We start from the raw sequence: 26589 nt of genomic DNA, 5'->3' as shown, positions 1-26589 counted from the left end.
TGGATCCTTTTTATGCTAGTTTCATGTGGACCTTCAAAATATGTATTAATGAAAGAAAAAACTGAAGTAGTTAATTTTTGATCCTTAAATTCAAGTTCCCATCTCTTTCAGTCAATACCAGCTTCACTTATTTTAATCTTTTGTTGAGTTTGTTCAGACCACTGTCTAGTTTTGCAGCTGGCTGTCTAATGAATGAGCTGCACGTGCTGCAGGGAGCGCTGAGAGGGTAGAAATTATCCATTTGATCTATCAGGCTTCAGCAAAAACATCCAGCCTGTCTTTTGTGACATCTGTTGTTTGTTACCTGATAGCCATGCTCTTTACTTCCTGTGCTGTAGGTTTAGCAGCAGATTTTTCCACAAACCCATTGTTAATTCAGTGGCTGAATAGCTCTCCTTAGATTGGGTCCAGGGTGGAGTCCCTGTTCTCATGTTTTGGTGTACCGCTGCACATGCACAGAGCACATTGTAGGCATGCTCCATGCTGCACACCATGTCCCTGAAATGTGTGAGAAGACTTGACTGACCAAATGATTGTGTTCAATTATTTCTAAGAAACCTGCTCGCTACCGAAGGGCTATAAGTTATGACAGTAAGGAGTACTACATGCGCCTGGCATCTGGAAACCCTGCCATCTTCCAGGACACCATAGAGGAAAACACAGTGGGTGAAACCACTCAGCAGGAGCCAGAACATGGGGAGGACACAATTGCGAGAGTCAAAGGTTAGATCACTTCTTCTATCCTGCTCCAGTTTCTTTAAATTTGTCTGCCTTTACATATTCCATTACATTTGCACTGAGATAAACATGTTGGGCTCTGTTTTCTGCCACAGCAGAAATTTTAAACTTGAAAAGGTTTTTCACAATGATCATTTAATTTTTATTTTTTTAAATTTTATCTTTGTTCTCCTTTTCAAGGCCTAGTGAAGCCTCCCCTGAAACGGTCTCGGTCTGCTCCTGATGGAGGAGATGATGAGAACCAGGAACAGTCACAAGATCAAATTGTTGAGGGCAGTTCGATTGATGAAGAAGAGAAGACTGACAATACAACTTTGCTTCGACTTCTTGAAGAAGGAGAGAAGGTATTGTGTACTGCAAACAAACCGTGTTTACTATATTGGAATTTCTGCATTGCATGTAGAGAGCAGAAATAAACATCCTCATATGCATTTCCTGATTTACAGCTGCATCTGCTTAATATTCCATCAGGTGCTTCTTGTAATATCTTTGATAAGAAATGCGTGCTTCAATTCAAACACTGTACTGGAAACTTTTTTTTTTAACCTCCTACCTGCTAAGGAAAACCAAACCTGTCCTAGAACTGAGTCATAGAATCATAGAATCATCAAGGTTTGAAAAGATCTCCAGTATCATCCAGTCCACCTATCCACCGACACCTCCCCACTTAACCATGTCCTTTGGTACAACATCCAAACATTTCTTGAACACCTCCCTGTGCAGCTCATTCAGCACCTGGCTACCCTTTGAGAGATAAGTTTTTCCTAACATCCAACCTGAATCTCCCCTGTTGCAACTTGAGGCCTTTCTCTCTAGTCCTGTCACTAGCTATGTGGGAGAAGAGACTGACTCCCATCTAACCAGAGCCCCCTCTCAAGTAGTAGTAGAGAGCTATAATGTCTTGACTGAGCTTCCTTGTCCCCAGATGAAACAGTCCCTGTTCCCTCAGCCGCTCCTCATAACACGTCCTACAGCTGTCCTCTGCTTACCCGGTTGGCATAATGAGCTGAAAGAGGAAATGCATGTTGAAAATATAAATACTCTACAAACTGATCAATTGTTCTTATCATTAGAATGAAAATTATGGACAGTGAATATTTTATCCCTAAGAACAGCATTGAAAGGCTGCTCTGGTTATTTCATCATTCCGTCTTGTCTGAAGTATGTCAGTAGATTTGTGATCAGTGAAATTGGTTACAGCTTGTAGAATATGCCCAAGAAGCCGTACATGTATGAGTAAGTTAGTAAACTTACCAATCTATACCATAGAGAGGAAACTTCCTTTAAACTACCTTCTCAGTTGCTGATTGCCAAGGTTATGTTTTTCTCAATGAGTAGGAGAAATGGCTAAATTTTTACTGCATCTGTGTATAACAAAGCAGTGTCTGGGATTGGTTCTAACAGAGCAATGGTCTGAGTCTCAGCTCGTTGACCTACTTTTGCTAAGTGCCTGTTTTTCATTTCAGATTCAGCACATGTACCGCTGTGCTCGGGTTCAGGGCCTTGACACCAGTGAAGGGCTGCTCCTGTTTGGCAAAGAGCATTTCTACGTAATTGATGGATTCACCATGACGGCCACCAGGGAAATACGCGACATTGAGACATTGCCTCCAAAGTGAGTGAATGAATAAAGAGTTTAATCAGTCTTTAGTAGGCAAACAGCAGATATTTAATGAAATTTTTTCAGGGGGCAACTACAAAATAATGTCAGAACTGCTGACAATCTCAGGAGCAGTTGCCTCTTGCGTTCACAAAATACTAAGCTGGTTTATTGTGAAACAAGTTCTTTCCATGCCTGCGCTCTCATATGAATGAAAAGAATGATTCTTACAATGCATCTCTTTTAATCACTTTCCTGTTTATGCTCATTTACAGGATGCACGAGCCAATCATACCAAGGGGGGCAAGGCAAGGTCCAAGTCAACTCAAAAGAACGTGCAGCATTTTTGCATATGAAGATATTAAGGAAGTACATAAAAGGAGATACCTTTTGCAGGTAACTTGGGCACAGATCATAATTTGGCAAGTGAAAGCTATTCATTGTGATGAAATACAAGTCTAAATATCTGATCTTGAACTTTTTGGTCTACTGTGACTTAGTTAAATGGGTGAGTTAGTGGGTTTTAGTGTTCTGAAAATAGAGCAGCTGGCCACACTAGACAAAGTGTGCATTGCAATAATTTTGTGTCATGTGTAGCTCAGCATAGCCAAACTGGTTTATTTCTGACCTTTGAAAGTGACAAGCAGATGTGTTAGTGGTGACCTGTTTGTCTTGTTTGTTTTCAGCCAATTGCTATTGAAGTTTTCTCAGGAGACGGACGAAACTATCTTCTGGCATTCCAAAAAGGGGTCAGAAATAAAGTTTATCAGAGGTATTGTAAAGTAACTTAAGTTAGGATATTTAATATGATTATTTGCAAGTGTCTGTCTTGAGTCATATTTGAGCCTACAATGATTGGCTAACAAGATTGCAAGTGATTGGTGTGAGACAGTTCATAACTCTGTAGCAAATATAGCATGGCACCAAAGAGCCACTAGGAAGCGCTAATGCCTGTATGCTGAACTTGCTGCATGTGGTCTGTATGAGAGCTGTGACTGTGTGTGGATGGAGGGAGAGAAGGGATGTGCTGGTTTTGTTAAAGATGTTACACAGCTGCTCAGAACAAAATAATTGTACCAGACGTGTTCATTTCTAAGAAGAAGAGATGCCTACATCAGACACTAATGGTAATCTCCTTCTACCTGTCGGTGCAGGTTTTTGGCTGTGGTGCCATCTCTAACTGACAGTTCAGAGTCAGTGTCTGGACAGAGGCCAAACACCAGCGTAGAACAAGGGTAAGCTTTGCCGTTCCTCATAAGTTCTTTATCTCCTTGGTTTCAAATCAGTGATGCTTACCTTAATGTCCAGATGTACTTGGGGAGTTCCTGTATAAACCTCTGTTTATAACTGGGTAATGCCAAATAAATACTAATTTTATGCTCCAACTTCTTTAAATGTTCTTGCATCATTGACACTTTTGGTATGTATTCCTACAAATAAATACATATTTTACATAAATTTATATTTACATATGAATACATAGATTAAAGTTATTGGTACATTTTGAAAGAATTGAAGTTGCAAAACTATTTGGCTTCTCTGGGTTGTTAGATATTTTCCTCAGCAGCCTGTCAGGTATGTTTGAATGTGCACTGAATTGCATGTATAAAGTGCATTATTTCAACTGTCTGTGCTCAGAAATAAAATGTGCACTGCTAAAGCCAAAAGGAATGAAATCTATTTTGCCTGATTGAACTTGTAAGTTTTAATCTTGGCGTTTTGAATTGTCCTATGAAGATGCAACTCAAATTCTATTGATAAGTCAGAAAATGTACTTTCTTCTCCTATCTAGGTCTGGCTTGCTTAGTACTTTAGTGGGAGAAAAATCTGTTACTCAAAGATGGGAAGTAAGTGCTATCATTTTTTTTTTTGCACATTTTGTAGTGATATATACTTAGTACAACTGAGTTACATCCTATGAACAAGTACTGCTTTAGAAAAAGTATCTCAGTACTGTAACTGGTTATATTTCGTGCTCAAATTATATTTAATTTTGGGTATATTTCATCATGAAATACTAAATGATTCTATCGTTAAAAGTATAAATAGAGTTTGGACATTGTAATACTGATGTAAGTTTCCTATGTTTGTAGAGAGCTAATGCAAGCACCTGAGAAGTTTGACAGCCCAGTTGATTGTTGTGAAGTGGGGTTTTTACAGCTCTGTTATGTCTTCCTTCAGAGAGGAGAAATCAGTAATTTCCAGTACCTGATGCACTTAAACACCCTGGCGGGCCGATCCTACAATGATCTCATGCAGTACCCTGTCTTTCCCTGGGTCCTCGCAGACTATGATTCAGAGGTAAATAAAATGTCCTATCAGTCTAATAGTAATTTGATTGAGAGGTAAATAAATATACAATCAGTCTAATAGTAATTTTTTTACGTGTTTGAGTTGTGAGTTGGCTTGCACTACCTCCATAAAATCGAGGCGTATCTTTATTGCCTTTTTTTATTTTCATGTTTTGTAATGTCCAGCCTGTGTGGTCAGTGGGTAGGATAGCGCAGGTGCTTGACAGTCTTGTGCAGGAAGGCCCTTGCCCATCCTGATTTTATGGGTGCTAATGGACAGGTGAAGGCCCACATGTTCACTTTGTACTAAGGCAGTTGCACCTCCTTTGTGTCAGCATGCAAGAGTGCAGCAGTAAGTTTTTGCATTAGCTTTCTGAAGTATATCTTGAAGGATGTTGTGTCTTCAGGGAAAGCATGTGTTTTTAAAATTGAATTTATGTTCGTTTTATTTTTAATATTGTTATTATTATTTAATATTTATTTTTAAAGGAGTTGGATCTTACAAATCCCAAGACATTCAGAAACCTGGCAAAGCCCATGGGAGCTCAAACAGAAGACAGATTGGCCCAGTACAAGAAACGATACAAAGACTGGGAAGATCCCAATGGTAAGAAGTGGTACATGCTGCAGGACAAGGAGACAGGCAGGAGCCTGCCACAGTTCAGGAGGATGTTGTGAATTTTAATTACATGACTCAAGACTTCTGGATCTGGATATGCAGAGCCCTCCTGTGGGTCTTTGAGGACCTATGAACAAATACTAAATTAGAAGTGAAGCAGTATTGTTATACTGTTGATTTTTAGATCTGACCAGCATGTGTTTATATATAAAAATGAAGACAAAACAGTTGTTTTTCAAAACAGTTTAACGGCATCTAAAGGCTAGAAATGGGCAGAGTACAGAAGTAGTACACATCTAGTCTCTTTAACGAGTACAGTTTGAGCACTGCTGAAAGGCAGTAAGTTGTACAGAGGAATGTGAATACCTCTGCAGTAGCAGCAGTTCAGCTTTTTCGTTTCTGAGTTTGATGTATGATTTCCTGCTCAGGAAGTACCATTTCCTTGCTACTATCCAAAAGAAATAGAGGCACTAGGAAATTCTTAAGTTCATAATGCTTCAAAGTGAACACAGTCAAGTTATATATTCTCTATTTTAGATGCTATTTTAGCTGTACGAAATCTGTAGCCAGAAATTCAGATAATTGTTTCTTCATAGGCCTTATTTCCAGAGTAATCAAGAATAATGAAGTAAACAATGTTCTATCAGCAGAAATCACCATAGCTGTGTTGGAATGCTTCAAGCATTTTAAATTTAAAAAAAAAAAAAAAAAAAAAAAAAGACTAACCTGATCCTGCTGGGCAGAAGCCCATTAAATTACAGGTACTGCATTGCAGCTTTAACTGAAATAGCCACAAGAAAACATAGTTTTTGATAACTCGGGAATGAAAGTTACAAGTGCCAATTTTAAATGTGTCCACGATCACAGAGTAGATACAAGGCAGCACTAGTTAATACTGTCACCAGTAATTGCTTCACCTAACTGCTTTATTTCATCTATGTGCATGATGTTTAATTTTCTGCAGGCGAAACTCCAGCTTATCATTATGGGACCCACTATTCATCTGCCATGATAGTGGCTTCCTATCTTGTCCGGATGGAGCCTTTTACGCAGATTTTCTTACGACTACAGGTAAAAAGAATAAGACCTCACTTCCTGTATTGCTTTCCTGCTGTGCATTTGAGGTCTACATGAAAAAATGAGATCTATCTCCTTTGTTTTCATAAGACATGTTAGGAAAAAAAAAAATTCAGTTGAGTGATTGCAGGTTGGATTGGTCCAGAAATCTTTGAGGTTACTTAATAGAGGATGCAATGGAATTCACATTTCTTCATGAAGTTAGAATGTTTTGAATAAATTTATGAACAAAATAACACAAGGCAAAAACCAAAGATGATTTTGCTGTGAAAAAAATTACATTTTTAATCAGGCTTTGTTAGTCTGCTGTTGAAAGAGTTGTATGCCAGTTCCTTAACATCTTCGCACAAAATTAAAAGGTTTTTTTTTTTGTTTTTTTGTTGTTTTTTTTTTGTTTGTTTGTTTGTTTTTTGTTTTTTTAAACCAGTACTTCTATCCCGGGAGTTTGTTACTGAGTGTTAAAGTAAACCAAAATTTGCAGAGCCTGGATTTTTTGGCAGATTGAGGAGGAGCTGGGATCTTAACAGTGGTCGTGCATGGAAGTCATCAAGCAAAGAAAAATGTATTTTCTCTGGGATGATCCCCAGACTGAAATTTGAAGTAGGATTGAGTGTGTTTCTTAACATGCTGAAGATATCTCTATCTTGATACCTTGTGTATGTGTGTTCTGGTTCTCCTTCTCTCAGCCAGGGTACTCTGGTGGGCTTATCTGATGGTTCTCCTTTTGTCCTGCAGGGCGGTCACTTTGACCTGGCAGATCGAATGTTTCACAGTGTGCGAGAGGCCTGGTACTCAGCATCAAAGCACAACATGGCAGACGTCAAAGAGCTCATCCCAGAGTTTTTCTACCTCCCTGAGTTTTTGCTCAATTCCAACAATTTTGATCTCGGTAAGCAAAGCAGCTGGTAGCGTTGCTACCACTGTGAGTGTGTTGCAGGCAGTCTGACATGAGAAAAGCTCATCAAGTGGGAAGAATATGATGCACTTGACTGCATGAGGAAAGGATAGATGGTTCCATGTTTGTATACTATTTTTAAAAGTTTGAGTGATACAGAGCTCATTGATTCATCAGTAAGAATATAGCAGGAGTTACTAATTACTTTTGTGATGCTTTCTTTTCTTTCAGTTTTATCTACTTCATTTTCTCAAGCAGCAAGTGTTCATTTTAAAAGTTAATTAATAGTTTGTTCTGACAACTGCTAAGAAAGACATTTAACTACTCAAAAAGTTTTCAGCTTAAGATGGGGTGGTTTTGTTTGCTGGTCGATTTGGTGATTTTTTTTTAAATTTTTTTTATTTATTTTCATTTAAACCACTTTGAAAACTCAGTCACATTTTACCTGCAGTTCTCTGGTTTCCATTTTTCTATATGTAGCATGTTACTTCATTATGTTATGTTATATATTATCTTCCTTAGTGTTTTCAGACTTTACAAAATCTGTTTGACAGTTTTCACTTTTAGGACTTCTTCTTTAACTGTTTCTAAAAGGTTTGTTGAAATGTGGCTCTTAGTTTTTACAGCAATAACTATTTAAGAGTCTAATTTCACATGTATCTGCCATAGGAGTTAAGTGCTCTTTGGAATGTATGTCATACATTACTGAGACATTAAGCTCTTCTCAGCTCTGTGCTGTGAGTCTAATAGCCATAAGAAAGATTGGGTGGTGCATTTGAGCAGCTTCAGATCTGTTGTTCAGAAGGTGTTGTGAGAGATTGGAAGTGCAACCTTACAAAAGCAATAACAAATGGGGAAAAAAGACATGCAGAACATCTTCCAAATGTATTTCACATAAGAGGGTATGGCCATGACTGTAAAAGTATTGGTCTTGTTTGTTTAGTTCAACATCTGATAAATTTAGATTGTGATCATCAGGCGAAAGAAATTTTTCAACCAATATTTAGAACAGCACTAGGAATTGTTTTTTGTTCTGAATTGCTAAGGTGGGATACTTCAATTTGTGTTATTTCATACTTATCCTGCTCCCATTCTATTTCCTTGCTCCCAAATAGAGAGGAAAACATTCGAAGCCTAATGAGATTATGCAAGAAATGTAGGACACTGCTTGTACTACTTGTATGCTTGTATAAACTTGGAAGCTTGCTGGTGTTCCTCTGAGCTAGTAAGAAGTGTGGATCGTCTCTCAGCAACAGATTGCAACACAGGAATGTAACTTGGAAGTCTTAACAAATAGGCTAAATAGGTTTTCAGTAGTCTAAACATACCAGCATTAAGTATTCAGAGTGAGAAGTGAGCTCTCTGGAACCCGGATGACTGTGTGTGGCCAGACTGTGCCCAGGTCATTGACCAGAATCCTTTGGTGTGAAACTTTTGGCACACAGCTGTTAGTTCATCAGTGTCAGTACATGAATATTTAGCTGTACTGTCATATAGTTATTCTCGTGTGTAAAACAAAGTTTCAGTTGTTTGACACAATCTGTTTCTATTTCAAAGAAAACAAATTTATAGTCAAAAGCTGTTTCACTAAGGCTTGTCAGTGCAATTTGCTGATAAACCATCGAGTACCAGGATTTATTTTCCTTCAAAATACACCCAGCTGACATGTCTGCTGCTAAATACATGCTAAGCAGAAAATTTTTCTTCTTTAAAATTCAAGCTGTTGCATTTACTCATTTTTACATCACGAATAACACAGAGGTCAAGAAAAGATGGGAAACGTGCCTTGGTGCAATGATGGCTTTAGCTGCCAGCTCCACAGCTGCTTGAGTATCTGCTGTTTCAGTGCAAGCTGTATTAAAAGAACTCTGAAACAGTATTGTCATCTTCAAAAACCCTAATAAGGAATATTTGAGCGATTCCTATTTTTCTACTCTTGCAAGATACCATATATGAACAACTACGTAGGAAATCTTCAGGTTTTATTGCCTGACCTTTAAAGATAAGGCAGTATTTAAACAAAAAGTCTGAAAAATGTTTTCTTATAAAAGAAAGACGTTAGATTTTGTTGTTGTTGACTTTAAAAACCATTGCTGTTGCTATGTGTTTTCAATGCGTATCTCTGATTTTTTTAATTTGTTTTATAGGTTGCAAACAAAATGGCACTAAACTTGGAGATGTAATACTCCCTCCATGGGCAAAAGGAGACCCTCGTGAATTTATCAGGGTTCACCGGGAGGTAATCTGAGTTTTAATGGCAGTAGAAAACTTCAGTTGTGCCTTTATGCTGCATGTTAAACATGACTTGATTCATGCAGTCACAGCTGCTATCTGGTCCGTGAGTTCTGAGCTGATGGCTATTTGTCACAAATAGCTGCAGACTTGGCATTTCCTTCTCTTCCTTTTTGTCTAGAGAGTAAGTTGAGGCAGGAGTTGTTTAAATGAAAAAGCTTAACAAAACATGCTGAGAATATATCAGTGTATTCTGCTTTTTTCTTTATGGCACGTGTAGTAGACTCAACTGGTGACTGACGTGGCTAATTTCAGTGCATGTCCTTTGGATTTCAGGCTCTGGAATGTGACTTTGTGAGTGCACATCTGCATGAGTGGATTGACTTGATCTTTGGCTATAAACAACAAGGTCCTGCTGCAGTAGAAGCTGTAAATGTCTTTCACCATCTCTTCTATGAGGGGCAAGTGGATATATATAACATCAATGATCCGTTAAAAGAGACAGCTACTATAGGATTCATTAACAACTTTGGACAGATACCAAAGCAGGTACACCATCTGCAGAATTTCTATTTGCCAGATGGCACATGGGCTGAAATGTATTGAAACAGAGGAGGAAAGTGTTTGAGGAGTTAAACTTCTTGAGAATGTTTGTTCGTATTCTTCCAGTAATGTGCAATGATTGTTTCTGCAACGCAGAAAGAATTTGGACTTTGCTCACAAGAAGGGAAATGTCTTTTTTCTGTTTTGCACTCATAAAATAAAGGTTAAAAAAATTATGACATCATTGTTCAACTTAGAAAAAAAAATAAGTGTTGAAAAAATAAGTATGTTGCTGCTAAAAATGTAACACTTGATGTGACTGAGGGCAACAGTGAAAGTGCCATTTTCCTGTGATAAGTTAATTTCTATAATAACTCTTAAAAAAAAAACAAAAATAAAAAATTATGTGCCTCTCTCACATTGTTAGACCAGCTGTGTGGTGGTGTGGGGTGGTGCAGGGAGGGCTGAGGCAAACAGTCCTGCTGTTGCCCTTCATACCCATTGACTTTGTGTGAGCAGTAGAAACGTGTACATCCTCACAGCCCAACTACATCAGGTTTATGTATGTTCCCTGTACCTTGAATATGCTAATAGGTTAAAAAAAATAATAACTTTCAGCCTTGAAATTGCAGCTCTTCTTGTAGTGCTTTTACAACTTTGTTGTCAAAGAAGGTGAAATTTTACAAAATATGGGTAAAGATTTATATTCATAAGTTAGGTACTGTAAATACGTAACGCCATCAAAAGGTTTATAATGAATTTACCATCTGATAAACCTTTGTGTGGAGGCTCCAAAAATGGTTTGCTTATGTATCACAGTTGAATTCTGTATTATTTGCTGAAGTTGTGCTGAAGTCAAAATGTTTGCTGTAATTTATTAGTGGATGCCCAACAGTGAATCCGTGAATGCAGAGAACAGTTAAGTAGTGCTTGCTGATTGCTGATCTGCAGCATTTTTAGAATATGAATGAAACACTGCTAATCTTTAGCTTGTGCTCCTGTAAACCTGTAATTTCTTGATGACTTTCAGCTCTTCAAAAAGCCCCACCCTCCAAAGCGTGTTAGAAGCCGACTGAATGGGGAGGCTGCAGGAACCTCTGTGCCCCCAGGTTCCACAAGTGACAAGATTTTTTTCCATCATTTGGACAACCTGCGGCCGTCTCTCACACCAGTAAAAGGTAAAACCACAGTATTTGGAGCATTTTTTTCCAATTTCTCAATGCAAAAAATGCTGAGAAGGTTGGCAGGAAGGGATACTGGTAGCTGTGCTGAGGCCAAAGGAGTAGGTTCTGACATTGTTTATCTCTGACATTAGAGTGATTAAAAGTTAACTGTCAGCAAAGTAGGTAACTGCCATATGGTATTTTCTTTCTTAATTGATTAAATGAATTGAAGAGAAAAGGATGTACCATTCCACAAAATGTAACAGGGCTATACTCAAGGATAGGAAACAAAAAAGTGTTATCAGTATTTGCAGAACTTGATTAAAAGCAGCAAATAGATCACTGATTAAGAATGCAACCTGTGGAAATGTTTGACCATGACATTGGCATCGATACCAAAAAATTACTTTTAATAGTGTTGAAAATAGCACAATCACTTTTAATGCTCAGAAGCATCAAAGCGATTACGTCTGTGCCTTGTTTGGCTTGAAGGACATCTCCTGCAGCATTGTACGTGGGACCAGAGTAATTGTTTAAGCAATGCAAATATTTGGTTTTTGTGGAGCATCTGGTATTTAATAGGATTGGACAGCATCAGTCTTTTTTCTTCAGTAAAAGATAACTATCTTCTTTTTTAGAACTCAAGGAGCCTGTGGGACAGATTGTGTGTACCGATAAAGGCATTCTGGCTGTTGAACAGAATAAGGTTCTCATCCCTCCTACATGGAATAAAACTTTTGCCTGGGGCTACGCAGACCTCAGCTGTAGACTGGGTACCTACGAGTCGGACAAGGTTTGTCTTCTGAAATTCATTTCAGTGCTGAGTGTACCAAAAGAAATCACTATTTAATAGTGAAAGGAATCTAAAGATGAAAACTTAGTTTGCTTGTGAATTGATAATGTTTTTTGTGCTCTGTGTTTTCTTTCTCCCAATCCAATTTTCTTCATTGGAACATGAGCAGAATAACATAAGCCAATTCATAATAACTTTTAACAAGACTGCGAAGAAAAAAAACCAAATCAATTAAATCATGTAATTAAATTTCACTTCTTGTGTTCCCTCAGGAGGCATCTTATGGCAGAGCCTGGAATTATTTATATTTGAGAAAAGCATGTCAGCAAAATCTTGGTTACTTAATGGTTCAGTTTGCAGGATGGCACTTGAGCTTTTATATTTTTCACACCTAACTCTAATGTTGCAAGTAATCCTTCTCTGTTTTCTTTATTTCCAGGCAGTAATTGTTTATGAATGTTTGTCAGAGTGGGGTCAGATACTGTGTGCCATTTGTCCCAATCCCAAGCTGGTTATTACTGGGGGAACAAGCACAGCGGTGTGTGTGTGGGAAATGGGCATCTCCAAAGAAAAAGCTAAAGCCCTCACATTGAAGCAGGTAAAATACAGCAAAGATGTCAATTAGGGAAATGACGTTCCAAGATCAAAGGAAGTTTGTTAGCTTTGAAACTGTGAGCTGAGTAGACTTGGAAATCTGAATAGTCCCAGTAGAGATCTACACTGAAAATAGGTAAAATGTATCATAAAAATTTCATCATTTTGAGGATTGTTGACCATGTGAAACTTGTTTTAAAGATGGGAAATAAAATAGCAATGTTTTTAAAAAATAAATGATAATATTTTTTTATTTAAAAAAAAAAAAAAATCTAAAAAAGTATGCAGATGTGTTTTCTGTGGAATAAGCTGTATTACTACTGTAGAGATCTCTATAAAATACCTCCATCTGAAGACTGACAGGGAGGGCAGCAAAAGAAGCTGTCTCTACTGTTCATTTTCCTTTTTCTACTTTTTATACTTCTTTATTTTCTTGTAGAGTTATTTAAATTGTGTTTTTGGGCAAACTTTGCTTTTTCTGGCAGTAACGTGTTTGTGGAGTGCAATAATACTCTTTCAGGATACCTTTACATTGTTTTTGTTTTGTGAATTCAAAACATCAGTCTTGAATGCAATGAAGAAAGGACCGGTGTTTTTAAGTCAGTTGCAGCTAAGTGCAGAGGAAGTCTTCTGTGTGTATTTCGTAAAAAAGGCCAAGAAGCAAGACAAAAACATACAAACAAAAAGCAATAAACCACACCAACAAAACACCACCAACCCACCACAAACAAACAAAATGTCTTCTTCTAAGTAGCCGGATTGTAAGTGTCACTTTTCCTGTTAGCATCTTAACAGTAGGACTTTTTTTTTTTTCCAGTGGAAAACTTCAACTAAAACTTAGCTGAACAAATTTAGAGAATTATTAATTAACTTTTCACCAGTGGTCTGTAACATGGACTGTCTGAAGCTGTATTTCAGAAGTGTTTTGCTAACAGTTACTGCAAGATAAGGCACTGTATCTTGAATTTCAGGGCGACGCATTTAAGTTGCTCTGCTTTTGCCAATGAGGACAGAGTAAGTGCAAGGCCAGTTGCTGTAGCTTATCTGATGACTTTGTAACTTGGTAAATAGGAGAAATCCAGCTGTATTCCAGATTTCTATCCAATTGTTACTTCAGGCCTAAAATGTAGAAAAGAGGTCTTCTCAAAGCAGACGTTTGAAATTTTCTCCTCCTTGCTGTGAACTTTGTCTTTTTGGTTGTAATTTTTCTTTTCTTTGGCTTTTCTCAAACACCAACAGGTTTTTAAATAGGAGCCAGTTCTTATTTAAAAAGAACTTTTGTTTTCAGAAAATGACTTCTATCAATTTCAGTTATGGAAGCAGTCACCAGCTAAATACTTCCAGTCCAGCTGGGCCTTCTGATAAAGTGTTTGAGTTCACGTTGACTGAATCTCTTTAGGTTTAATACAACAACTTTTGTGTTCTCTCTTGATTGTAGCATGTTCCTTCTGTCTTCTTTTGGCAGGCATTATTGGGTCATACTGACACTGTCACGTGCTTAACAGCATCACTGGCGTATCACATCATCGTGAGCGGCTCACGGGATCGCACCTGCATCATCTGGGATTTGAATAAGCTCTCATTTCTTACACAGCTTCGAGGTCACAGGGCTCCAGTTTCAGCACTCTGTATAAATGAATTAACGGTAAGAAGCAAACGTCCATGTGTAGTGGGAGTGTTAGCAAGAATCTGTAATTGTTAAACTGAAGAAAAACAAATTAAGCTCTTCCATTGGTTTGGGGAAGCTTGCTTAATTCATGTTAAAACTTATTACCTGTTATAGGAAATAAATTGTAGTGAGAAGAAGAGGGTAGTAAGAGGCACGGTTTGTTAGCTGCTCATCCAGTTGTTGTAGTGTTGCTGGTGTTTTAAAGCACAGCTACTACTTCCCCTCTGCGCTAGATGAAAGGACTGTTTCTTGCCCTTTTCCCAATTATGAAGGGATCATATGAACTTTAATGTAGCACGTGTCAGTAAAAAAGATGGGAGGTTTGAGCTGAGTCATAAAAGAGGGAAGGTATTTAAAATATGCTGTGGGATTGGTGAAAAATAAAGGAATTGATCTACTTATTCTATAAATTCAGCAGACAGGTTGTTACTAAGTCTGTTTTTCTGTTTACAGTCAAAAAAAAAAAGAAAAGTATGTAATTCTACAGTTTTATTTAGGGTCTCAGCCTGAACAGGAATTACTTAGGAATTACTTCAAAGTTGCTGCTGCAATCATAGAATGGTTTAGGTTGGGAGGGACCTTTAAGATTATCTAGTTCTAGCCCTCCTCCTATAGACAAGAACACCTTCCTTCAGATCAGGCTGCTCAGAGCCCCATTCTGCCTGGCCTTGAATGCTTCCAGAGAGGAGGCATCCACAGCCTTGGTGGGCAACCTGTTCCAGTGTCTCACCACCCTCACAGTAAAGAATTTCTTCCTAGTATCTAGTCTAAATTTACTGTCTTCCAGTTTAAAACCATTTCCCTTCATCCTCTTGGTACCTGCCCTTATAAAAAGTCACTCCCCAGCTTTCCTGTAGGCTCCCTTCAGGTAGTAGAAGGCTGCTATAAGGACCCCCCAGAGCCTTCTGTTTTCTAGGCTGGAGCCCCAGCTTTCTCAGCCTGTCCTCACATGGCAAGTGCTCCAGCCCTCTGATCATCTTTGTGGCCCTCCTCTGGACCTGCTTCAACAGCTCCACATCCTTCTTGTCCATTCTTGGGGGCCCTAGAATTGGATGCAGTACTCCAGGTGATCTCTCACGAGAGCAGAGTAGAAGGGCAGAAACACCTCCCTCGACCTGCTGGTTACGCTTCTCTTCATGCAGCCCAGGATACAGTTGGCCTTCTGGTCTGCAAGTGCACATATTGAATCTTTCATCAATTGATGCTCCCATATCCTTCTTCTCAGGGCTGCTCTCAAGGTTCTCCACTCAATCTTTATCTGTGCTTGGGATAACACTGACCTATGCAAATGAACCTGGCTTATGTTTTTGCTGAAACAGAATCTGAGATTTGTTTTCACATACGGAGTTGTTACTTGTATTTTCAGGGGGATATTGTGTCATGTGCTGGCACTTACATTCATGTATGGAGTATTAATGGCAGCCCCACTGCAAGTGTGAACACTTTCACTGGTCGAAGCCAGCAAATCATGTGTTGTTTTGTGTCAGAGATGAACGAGTGGGATACCCAGAATGTCATTGTGACAGGACATTCAGATGGAGTTGTACGGGTACGTACTTGGAACCACTGCTTAGAAAAATAAGTTTAAGCCTTTGTAATAGATAAGTAAATTCTGTCCAACACAGCATCCTGGCTGGTACTGAAAGCAGTCCTGCTGTTCTGGGGTGCATCATTATATATATATTGTATTTCAGCCACTTGTTACTCACTGGCTTCTGTGCCTGGAGTTTGTAGCTTTTGTTCTCTGCTTTTATTCTGCACACTTTTAGGTAATTCGTTTTGCTGCCTGGAAAGAAAAGAGGAAAAAGAAGGAAAAATAGAAAGAGCATCTCTGTTCACTGCCAGTCCAACCTGGCTTTCATTATTTTGTCATGTGTGTGCCTGCATCTGTCTTAACCAGAGTCTGCTGGTCAGATTGCAGTACAGAGTGGGTTTTTTTATTTGAACAGCTGAAGCGTTAAATAATAGCACAAGGCTTGTTCAGCTGTCATTCAGGCATTTATGTAGTTGACCTCCTATGACCCTTGGGGGGAAAAAAATGCAGCGACCTGCCTGTTGTACTGCTGGTGTGATTATACAGTTCTAATAATGCCTCTGAACTCTAGCAGTAGCTAGGAAGAAAGTTAAGAGTTCCATACATGCCAGTTTGCTTGTCCCCTGTCCCTCCAGTTCTGGCGGATGGAGTTTTTGCAAGTACCAGAAACACCAGCTCCAGAGCCTGCAGAGGTCCTGGAAATGCAAGAGGATTGCCAAGAAGCACAAATAGGTACGTCTCCTACCCACAGCTTGGTATTTGCCTTTTATCTGATTTCCCCTTCACATAGATTAAGTCCTGCGGTTGTGCAGGGCAGAAAATGATAGAAGTGTTTTCTCTCAGTGGAAAATAGACATCCATTGGACACAATGAAGTGTCTGAGTTCTCATTCACTACTTCATACTGTCATTTCATACTGCTGTGAGCAAGGAGAACCATGGCCATCCTTCCTTTTGTTCTGAGTAAATTCCTTCCTGTGGTTGCTTCTGCTATCAGTGAACCTAATGGATGCTACCATTGTCAAAAGCTACGTATTTCTCTATTTTGAAATAAAATTATAGCCTAAGAGCAGAGTTAACAACCTAATGTTCCATCAGTGGAATTTTACACAAGCGGAGCTGCCCATGCCGTAGTGTTTTCTGTGGTCTGAAGAATATGGTCCGTGCTTGATGGGCATTTGCTTTACTCATCTTCCTTTGTTCATTTTCGTGTTGAAGATATGATCTAGACTTGGATGTGGATCCTATGATACTCATAGGATGCTTTTAATTGCACAGCTTAGCTATTTTGTAACAGAATATGAATGTACTGAACTACTGTGTTTTCACATCACGTTAAGCCTGCTAATAACATCTGCCTCATGTGTTTTAGTTGTCCTGAGTCTCATCACTGTTGACTGGTTACTGTTTTCCTGAGTGACAGGAGGAATTTTTATTTTTTTTAATTTTTCTTGAACACTTTTGGAAGCTGTACTCACTGTGTCTTTCCCAGTCTACCTCAGAACAACTATTGTAGGAACTACCTCTGTTTCCGAAGAGATGAAAAATGTGATGATTTCTGCTGGTGTTTACTGTGGTGGGAGCTGGATCTCTGCAAAGGCTCTGAGATTCCCACGTGTAATTTCCCTTTAGTCATGCTGTGGTGGCACCTGTTGGGTTGTAGGCAGTGTAGCAGCAAGAAAGGAAGAAAGCTTAGCCTATAAGCAGTCCTGCTAACGGTGTTCTCTTTTCTGTTGCATGAATTCAGGACAGGAAGCCCATGAAGAAGACAGCAGTGACTCTGACGCAGATGATCCATGCATTGGTCAGGATGTGAAACTGCAGGAGAGCCAAAGTCAGCCAGGCAGCACCAGCCACAGACCGAGGTCAGCCTCAAACAGAGTGGCAGCAGCATGGTCAGCAGACAGTGGCTCAGATGACTCCAGGCGTTGGTCAGACCAGCTTAGCTTGGATGAGAAAGATGGCTTTATCTTTGTGAATTATTCTGAAGGACAAGCAAAAATACATCCCCACGCTCAGGTTAACCACCTGCACCCCGGCTATGCTGAAGCACGGCACTACAGCAAGCTTAAACCAGGTAAAAGAAGAGGAGTACGCTTCCTTGGTTGGATAAATTTGATGTTAGCACTGACCCAAAAAGCAATATCTCTGCAGTTTTGAGCAGTGATGGCTGATACATTCAAAAGTCATTGGTGAGAAGTTTCTGTGTTGAGGTTGTGCGTTGTTTGAGTTTTTCCTGAGAAATAGTGTTCGGTTTACCTTGTCTGGCTGCTAATCTGCTCTCGCTGTTGCTGCAATGGGATGGGGGGAGAGAATAGGAAGAGCAAAAGGGCAAAAGCACAAAAACTCAAAGGTCAAGCTAAGGATAGTCTACTGAGCAAACTAAAGAGGAAGAAAAAAAGCCATAAACAAGTGATGGAAAGGCTCTCACCACCTCCTGCAAGCAGACTGATGTGCAGCCAGTTTTGGAGTGAACAGCTTCCTTACCAAAAAGTGCCATTCCCTCAGTTTGGTTACTGACTATGATGCTGTATATGACGTGGAATATCCTTAGGCCAGTTGAGATCAGCAGTCCAGCATGTGTTACCTCTGAGCTTCTTGTACACCTTCAGCCTACTTGCTGGTTTAGGTGAGGGAGAGTGGGGAAAAAAGAGAAAACCTTGCTGTTTTGCTGTGAAATGATGCTGTGAAAGTAGTGTTCAGCAGTACCTCAAACACTGCTATGTCCTCAACACTGTTTTAGTCACATAACCAAAACACAGCACGATAGGGGATGCTGTAAAGAAAATTAACCACAGTTGGAAATCTCAATCTTGGCTACAGACAAAATTAATAATAATAATACTGATGAAACACTCTCAGTCCTGCTGGTCTTCGGTGCCAGCTCCACTCTGAATGTCACTGTTCTCTACAACTGTCAGCTGCATTTGGTGAAATACGATACTCTGCCTTGTATTGCATTTTCTCCTTCCTTGGGTGTGCAGTGGAGCAGTTAGGAGTGTATTTTCCTTGAGTGGGAAGTGAGTCTCTTGGAGTTATCAGCCTCCGGGGAGATAAAGATGTTTCCTTTCTACAAATTGATGCACGTGGATGTTTTGGGGAGGGAGGAAGATATAGAAATGAGAACGAGCAGATTTGTCTTTTTCCTTTTCTCCTTCCTGCTCTCTTCTAGGATATCGGTGGGAGCGTCAGTTGGTGTTTAGGAGCAAACTAACTATGCACACGGCATTTGATCGCAAAGATAACGCACATCCAGCAGAAATCACCGCCCTCGGCATCTCCAAGTGAGTAGCTCACAGGTGATCACTCAGTGCATTTTTTCAGTGTTGTCAAAGGATGCAGATACTGTTCTTTGCATAATGCTGTTTTGTGTTTGTTTGTTTGTTTTTGTTGAGAGCACTGGTTAATTCTTGGTCATTAAAGCATCATTATATATTCTGACATCTAAAATCAGCTATCGCTGTCTGTACCTTACTGAGGCGTAATAGTCATGGAAATGCTTTTGCTTTTTTCCTCCAGGGATCACAGCAGAATTCTCATTGGGGATGGCCGTGGCCGAGTGTTCAGCTGGTCTGTGAGTGATCAGCCGGGCCGGTCAGCAGCCGACCACTGGGTGAAGGATGAGGGAGGGGACAGCTGCTCAGGCTGTGCAGTCCGGTTCTCGCTCACGGAGAGGCGTCACCACTGCAGGAACTGCGGGCAGCTCTTCTGCCAGAAGTAAGCTAGCACCAGCCTCCTTTAGATTCTTTCCCATATAGAATTTTAGGCTATTGCATATCACTGAACTCTACAAACACACTGTGCTTCCCACTCTCTTATCAAAACTGATTAAAAAAAAAAAAAAAAAAGCCACAACAAAAAACAAAAAGAAACCAAACATGAGTGCTGTCAAAATTTCCTCAGAAGAGTTAGAAAAAGCAAACGTGCCCCTTTATATAAACAGTGAAGCTGTCAGCTTAATGTAGGTGTCAACTGAGAATGAAATCAGGTAATGAATCCTAGAGAAATTAAGTTAGCAAAGGAGAAAAAAAATATTTCTTTTTCAGCAGATAGTTCATCTTATCAATCTACAAACACAACACGGTGTCAAATTTGTTCGGACGGTGTTGAGGTGTTTGAAGTCGCAATGATAATTAACACACCTGGGAAGAAAATGATGAGGCTGGGAGAGGACACGTGTTCACAGTGGTGTTCTTCTTTGCAGGTGCAGTCGGTTTCAGTCTGAAATCAAGCGTCTGAAGATTTCATCACCAGTCAGAGTCTGCCAGAACTGTTTCTACAACTTGCAGCATGAGCGGGGCTTAGAGGAAGGGCCCAGGAATTGACCAGGTGGTGGTAAATGGAGACCCTGTACAGTCCTGCTGTCACCCTCAGAACTAATGTGAGCATAGTGCTGTGATCAGAAGGGAGTAGAATATTGTCTGTTTACACTTAAGTTTATACTGCATTTTAAGCACTGAAAGTATAAGGGATCATTGAATTGATTTGTGTTGATGGAAGGTGTGTGATGAGGTGAATGGCACGTTGGAAGAGCCAGGCCCAAGAAGACATGGTTAATAACCACAGATACAGTAGAACTGTCAACCTGTAACTCTATTGACATGGCTATGAAGAAAATCCTCACTTACCCTAAACACCAGTTCTTGTCTTGTTTTTGTAGAGCTAGTCATCTGTACTGGGGTGGGGGGTGGGAGGGAAGGGAAGGCTTTTTAGAAGATAGTTGTAAATCTGCCTTCTTCGCAAGCAACTGTGTATATTGTAAATAGGTATAATGGCCTTTTTATCTAAATATGAATCTAACTGCCTGTTACATGGGACTTCAGATTAACCACTATACTTTGTGTGGCATCTTTCTCATCTATCAACTTAAATATGAATGTTTAGATAACAACAACAAAAAAAAAAAACAAAAAACAAAAAACAACCAGAAAACTCAAAGGCATTATGTGTATTTCTGTTAAAAAATCCGGTCTGTGCACGTTCGTTCTTCAGTTGCCCACAGTATCTTCGTTTAAATAAGGCTGTTCATGGAACTACATGGATTTTTTTTCAAAAGAAAACTTTTTTTGAGAATAGGACTTGGAGTATTTTATTCTAGCTGTAAGATAACCAGGAACTAAATTGTAAACTTTGGTTGCATTTTATACCAAAACTATTTACTGCCTCAGTGTTCATATTTAACAAGGCCTGTTTTATACATATGTCAGAGCTGCAGTTTTGTTAATTAATGTTCATTAGCAGCTGATTCATGCAGTGCAAGAACCAGCTTTTACCTTCTTTAAGTCAGTAGTGATTGGCTTGCATACAGGTACAGAATGAATTTTCCTGTGCATAGAATTTTACCACTGTTGTCCCGTAGCTTATTTGAAAAAAAAAAAAAAAAAAAAAATTAAAAAAAATAAAGATGTTTGGAATAACGTAGTCGTTCAGGAACGGGTTAGTGCTTGTTCTGCCAGAGATGCTTTTAAGAGCTGTCTCCGTGTGTCAGCAAGTGGCATGACCCTGAGGACAGTGGTAGATTTCCATGACCATTTTTAAGTTTTAAAAAAATGAATTCAATTGCAGTATTTTTTTACTACTCTGTCACCTCTTTTGCACTACATGTGGGATGAAGTAGAGACATGGACATCTACTGGGATTGGAACACACTCACCACACAGGCCTGTGGACTGCTTTCCGAAGGAGGTTTTAACAGTGGGTTTGTTTGTTTTAAATGTGTGTGTATATATTTTGTAAATGTGTGACAAACTGATCTAGATCTAGGTAAGTTCACATTGGGTTCTTCAAAACAACAGTACGGATGTGACCCAAAGCAACAGAAGACAGGCAGCCCCACTTTTGCTCTGCAGAACATCAGTGTGTGTATTTGGCTGCAGACGGAGAGGTTACCCTGCACTGGCAGGTGCTGGGCAGACTCCGTCCCCAGGAAGAAGATGATTTAAGCTGTTGTTGGAATTGCAGTGTGGGAAATGCCAGCCCCTCTGTGACAGTGGGTCCCTGTACCTTGGAGACATGCTTGTCTTCTCTTGGTTGGACCTTCTAGATCCATTTGTTGATCCTAACCACTTACTCTCTACCCTGGTATCACATGTTTATGCACTGAAGGTTAAATATGTATTTTGACATGATTGTTTATAAAGTATGTGCTGGTCTGTAAAATGAGAAATTCCTGTTCTGGTATGTGTACTAGATCCCCAAATGAGCAGAAAGGCTTTTCTAGAGCCCTTGCACACTGTTGAGTAAATGCAGGTTTGCTTAGGTTAGCTGACCCAAATAGATCCCTTCGGATCCAAACTGTGATAAGTAGCTGCGTTGCATGGCTCCCTTGGCAGATTTATTGTTGAAAATAGAAGGGGGGAAGCCCTCAGTAAATGTGCATGGAGTGCTGGAATATTTATATTCAGATGTTCTCTAACGTTGCCTTGACCCTTCCCAAAATGATGCGAAGCCAGCATAGTTCAGAAGATGGGCTGGTGGCCTACATGTTTACTGTTTGAAGAGAAGGCTCTTTTAACAACCGTTAAATGCTTTTAAGTCCTCAGAGATTCTCCTCTCTTGCCTCTAGTTTTCAAAACAAAACCGAATTTAAGGAAGAATTCTGTTCCGTGAATTGATTCCAATCAAACCCTAATCAAAACAGGGCTTCTGGCAGTAACTCTGGTATAATCTGAACATTAAAAGTAAGATCAGGCATATATGACTAATGTGGGCTTATGAAGACTGTGCACCATCAGTGATGATGTAGTTGGCCGTTGTATGGCTATGCAGGCACATGGCACCATTGTCAATCTGTGCTTTTTACCTTTGGCAGCCTACTAAAATCAGGATCACTATTCCTTTCCAAGTCTATAGCGTAGAGGTCGGACCACATTTGCGTTCTGCAAACCAATAACCACAGCCTTCTGACTTAATCTCTCAGTTGCACTGTTCTAAAACCACATTTGTGCTGGTAGGAGGTGGAGGGGAAGTACCCTGCCTGCTCGTATTTCCTCTGGCAGCTGGTGCTGTGGGCAACTGCTTCGTTCACTTGGGAGTGGTTTTCTCATTGAAGCTTCTAATGCAAAGACTTGCTTTGTTTTCCATGTAAAAATGGGTTGCGCAAAAATATGCTCATGTACACTAACATCAGTAGACTGTATTCTCTGCAAGTACCTCACATGTCTTCTCCTGCCTTGTTCTTTGTAGTATACTTATTCATGTACTCTTAACATTCGTATGTAGTGTGCAAATGTAATGTCATGCTTACGAGAGGGGGCTGGCTGCCTCCAGCCCACAGTCATCGGTTCAATAGCAGAACACTTTAGATAAGTTATTTTGCACTTTCTTATGTATAAAATTGGTAGATTCTTATATTTGCTTTGTATCATTTAAAGACTCCTTTTGTTTCGGTAAATGAACTGTGTATAAAATATTTATGCAGTTGAAACTGTTTTTAGACAGTATTTTTAATTTCAGCAAGTTTGGTTACTTGTTGCATGACTATTAACACAGCTGACTTTTTGTGTCAGTGCAATGTATATTTTTTTTGTCCTGTTATTAACTTGTAAGCCCTAGTTAAATGGCCATTTATTTGTACAGCATCGGGAGTAAATTGAAGATAACTGGCTAAGACTGGAGTGTGGAATTTTGTACTATATTGCAGAATCCAATATCTGTTTTTTGGTGGTTACGTAAAAGGCCTGACGATTTACTATCTAGTGTGCAATCTGTGATATCTGAATGTTCATTGTATATTTGTCTCCAATGCAAAAAGTTAGAGTAACACAGTTACAATACATGATTAAATGCAATAGTTCAGGTACTTAAGTATTTTTTTCATTTCAAATAAATACCTGCTATTTACCACCAAAAAGCTGTTTTGCATTTGTTGGAAATAAACAACATTTGCAGCTGAATAAACATTTTTAAAATGGGAGTGGTAGTTGATGAGTACCATGTTTTTTTTATCCTCCACACAAGTAAACTTGTTGTTTGATATCGTTTTGCTTTCTGAACCCAAGTACAGTCATCTGCAGTGATGCTATGTAAAATTGTGAATCTTTTTTTTTTTTCTTTAAGAGTGTCATTGTAGCGAGTGGGAAGCCAGCAGTGTTGACAGTTTTTTAGAAGAATAAGCTGTACTGATAAAGAGAAGGCAGACAGTAAAGAATAATCTAAGTCACATTCCATAAGGACATTTCAAGAGGAGGAAGTATTGAAAACTTAAGTCATCTTTTCCAAGGAGAGAGGACAACTGCTAGAGCAGGACTTGACCTTATCTGGTGAGACACAGCTTAAGATCCCCAAATGTTGAAATATTTTACTAATGCTTAGAATCATAGAACGATTACAGTTGGAAAATACCTCTAAGAGATAATCATGTCCAACCTCAAACCCGTCACCACCATGCCCCCTTCAACGCCTTTGTATAATTTTTTCTAATTTGGTAGTGCTGAAGAAGGTGGGATTTTGTTGTGATGGTTACTTGCATGGCAATGCTGGTTGCTAACAGTTTTTCTCCAGTTAAAAAACAGGCTTTGTTGCAGCTGGACCTGCCATGTTCCTTAGCTGATTAACACCAGAACTCACTGCATTCTTAGTGCTCGTCAGAAAGTGATTTCTTTAGCTGTAAGATAAAAGTACCTTCAAGCAATGTTATTAACCACCTGTGTTTACTGCATTCAGCATAAACTCATTTCACAACAGCTTTGTGTGGCGGGAGGGGAGTTTTTAGAGTGTATTAAGTGTTCTTTGCAGTTGTAGCTAGCCTAGCTACTCTGGTGCCACAGAATAGGTCACAAAGGAGCTTCAGCAGAGAGCACCTTGAGCCAGTAGAGTGCTCTGGAGTCAGGGTGCTAGGTCTGGGGTTGTCAAGTAGAAATGCCCTCTTATCTGCGGCTCCAGGCTGGTTTGTGCAGCAGAACCACTTGCTGTATGGTAATTCAGCATTTTCTTCTCATTGGCAAAAATGTGCTGGCCTTCTTCATGGATCTGTACCTCATTGAAGTTAGCGGACCTGTGCTCAATTTCCAGTAGTGTTCTGAATAATATGAAGAACCTGTAGTTTTAGTGCCATGAGTAATTTTTATAACTTTTATTTATCTCTCCGATACGTGCTCCCACTGATTCAGTCTTTATAGCTAGTGACCGTGCCTTATTTCAGGAGTAGCCTCCATTCTGTTTCTTGCTGTAGGAGATTAATTCTTTTGAAAGTTTGCCAATGGCAGCATGATAACTTGGTCAAACCTGCTCATAGGTAAAGCTTTGGTGCTGAAAAACTTCGGCTTGGAGACGACTGGCTACATGTTTCCTCCTGCTTCTCTCAGTAATGCAGCAGAACAAACAGTGATGGAGTGGACAGGTAACACACTGAAGAGGTAATTCCTACGCAGCCACAAAGCTATCCGAGTTGTAGTCTCCTTTGTGTGAATTATCACCATTTGCACTAGCTACAAAATATGATGTTAAAATTAAAAAAAAAAAAAAAAAAGATTTGAGAGAGGTTCAGTGCATTATAGTGGATATTTTTTGCATGTTGCCTTTCCAGATGTGGGAAATAATATTGTGCTATATATTTTGTTAACTTTCTTAGTATAAAATTATATTGATAAGATCCATCAGATCAGCATTCCCTTGTGATGCGCCTGCAGTCAGCTGGAAGAAGTATTGCTAGTTCATTTCCACACTGAATTTGTTTAATTTCCTTTGGAACTGCAGCTCTTTCTGGTGAACAGGCTGCCAGCCTGTAGGGGACTAGCCCAGGTTGTGCCATGCCAATGGGATGCAGATGGATGTTACTGCTAGGGGTAAAGACGTGGCTGTGCTAGGGGTACGGTGTGTGGCTGTGCATTGCTGGATGCCCTGTAGAAGTCTCAAGAGGATGATTGTTGGTCTGGTCTGTCAGCAGGGGCTCTTTGTGGCTGCCCAGCTTCACATAGGATGTGGCATTAATGGAAGGAAATCATGTGGCTCTGCATGATGGATTCCTCAGCTTTTTTCAAGGAAGAGGAAAGTGAAAGATGTTCAGAGTGGGTTGAGGCTTCCCATAGACAACACTTGCTGTTCTGAGAGCTGAAAACTCTGCTTTCCTCTGGTAAAACACCAAGCTTCTGTTGAGACTGAGTCTCCAAGGGAGGGAAAGCATGTGCAGGTTGCATTTAAATTCACCTTCTCCTCAGCTTTGGTACAGCTGATGCCTCGCTATCTGCTGAGGGATCCCTCTGTTCTGATTGCAGAGTCTCCTTTCTCTTACCCAGTGAGTGCCAGGCTATGTGCAGCACCTCCAAATCGGTAGCTGGAGGGTAGGACCTTGATGTGCTTGGTTCTGTAGCAACAAGTTCACCAGAAAATGCAGTAGTAAAAACACTGCTTTCCATGCAGTGTTTGTGAAATACATTCTGGGATTGCTCCTTTTAGCTAATGGGCACAGAGAGAGCTGTGCATTGAAAAAGCAAACTAAGTTTCAGCATGAGCCAGGTTGTGGCCACGGGCAGTTGTTACTTAAGCAAGCTTTCCAGGGCTTACCAGACCTGTCAGAAACCACATGTTGTCAACTTTTAATAACTTCTGGATTGGCTGCTGCCTTGCAGATTCTGGGAACTGGAGACTTTGACAGATTTTATTTCCTGAAGAACAAAAGCCCAAAGGCTTACTGTAGACACTCTGCAGTCATGGGGTCTGCTAGTTATAAGTGATTTACTCATAATGTCCAAGGAGGAGAGATGTCTTTGATCTTCCCTGGAACTGGCTCACATCCCTAAGCATCACAGGTCTGCATCTTCACTAGTAGCTCATACTGGCACTTGTTTGTTCAAATAAGCAGGAAAGGATTGGAATCATAGAAATATTAGGAGCAGGAACAGA

The 26589-nt window shown here is 39.8% G+C and overlaps 1 protein-coding gene across 6 annotated transcripts in view; it reads left to right on the top strand.

The window, feature by feature from the left end:
- Positions 1 to 23662, top strand: part of WDFY3 (WD repeat and FYVE domain containing 3) — a 111341-nt gene extending 87679 nt beyond the window's left edge. For all 6 annotated transcript variants that reach the window (XM_042811730.1, XM_042811726.1, XM_042811728.1 and 3 more), the window contains 23 exons: positions 555 to 723; positions 919 to 1082; positions 2205 to 2353; positions 2614 to 2734; positions 3025 to 3110; positions 3493 to 3573; positions 4131 to 4185; positions 4520 to 4639; positions 5119 to 5236; positions 6213 to 6319; positions 7061 to 7214; positions 9368 to 9459; positions 9789 to 10001; positions 11026 to 11173; positions 11797 to 11951; positions 12391 to 12549; positions 14011 to 14190; positions 15581 to 15763; positions 16384 to 16480; positions 17495 to 17824; positions 18920 to 19031; positions 19267 to 19464; positions 19952 to 23662. In XM_042811730.1, coding sequence (XP_042667664.1) covers positions 555 to 723; positions 919 to 1082; positions 2205 to 2353; positions 2614 to 2734; positions 3025 to 3110; positions 3493 to 3573; positions 4131 to 4185; positions 4520 to 4639; positions 5119 to 5236; positions 6213 to 6319; positions 7061 to 7214; positions 9368 to 9459; positions 9789 to 10001; positions 11026 to 11173; positions 11797 to 11951; positions 12391 to 12549; positions 14011 to 14190; positions 15581 to 15763; positions 16384 to 16480; positions 17495 to 17824; positions 18920 to 19031; positions 19267 to 19464; positions 19952 to 20072 — 3312 coding nt within the window. In that variant the 3' untranslated portion in view covers positions 20073 to 23662. The remainder of the gene's footprint in view (positions 1 to 554; positions 724 to 918; positions 1083 to 2204; positions 2354 to 2613; positions 2735 to 3024; positions 3111 to 3492; positions 3574 to 4130; positions 4186 to 4519; positions 4640 to 5118; positions 5237 to 6212; positions 6320 to 7060; positions 7215 to 9367; positions 9460 to 9788; positions 10002 to 11025; positions 11174 to 11796; positions 11952 to 12390; positions 12550 to 14010; positions 14191 to 15580; positions 15764 to 16383; positions 16481 to 17494; positions 17825 to 18919; positions 19032 to 19266; positions 19465 to 19951) is intronic.
- The last annotated feature ends 2927 nt before the right edge of the window (positions 23663 to 26589 follow it).

The sequence above is a fragment of the Centrocercus urophasianus genome, unplaced genomic scaffold (assembly GCF_019232065.1).
Source record: "Centrocercus urophasianus isolate 14NV4802_14NV808 unplaced genomic scaffold, USGS_Curo_1.0 seq_13, whole genome shotgun sequence".
In the NCBI taxonomy this organism is placed as follows: Eukaryota; Metazoa; Chordata; class Aves; order Galliformes; family Phasianidae; genus Centrocercus; species Centrocercus urophasianus.
Note: the sequence above shows the minus strand (reverse complement) of the source record. Positions and strands in the feature narration are given on the sequence as shown.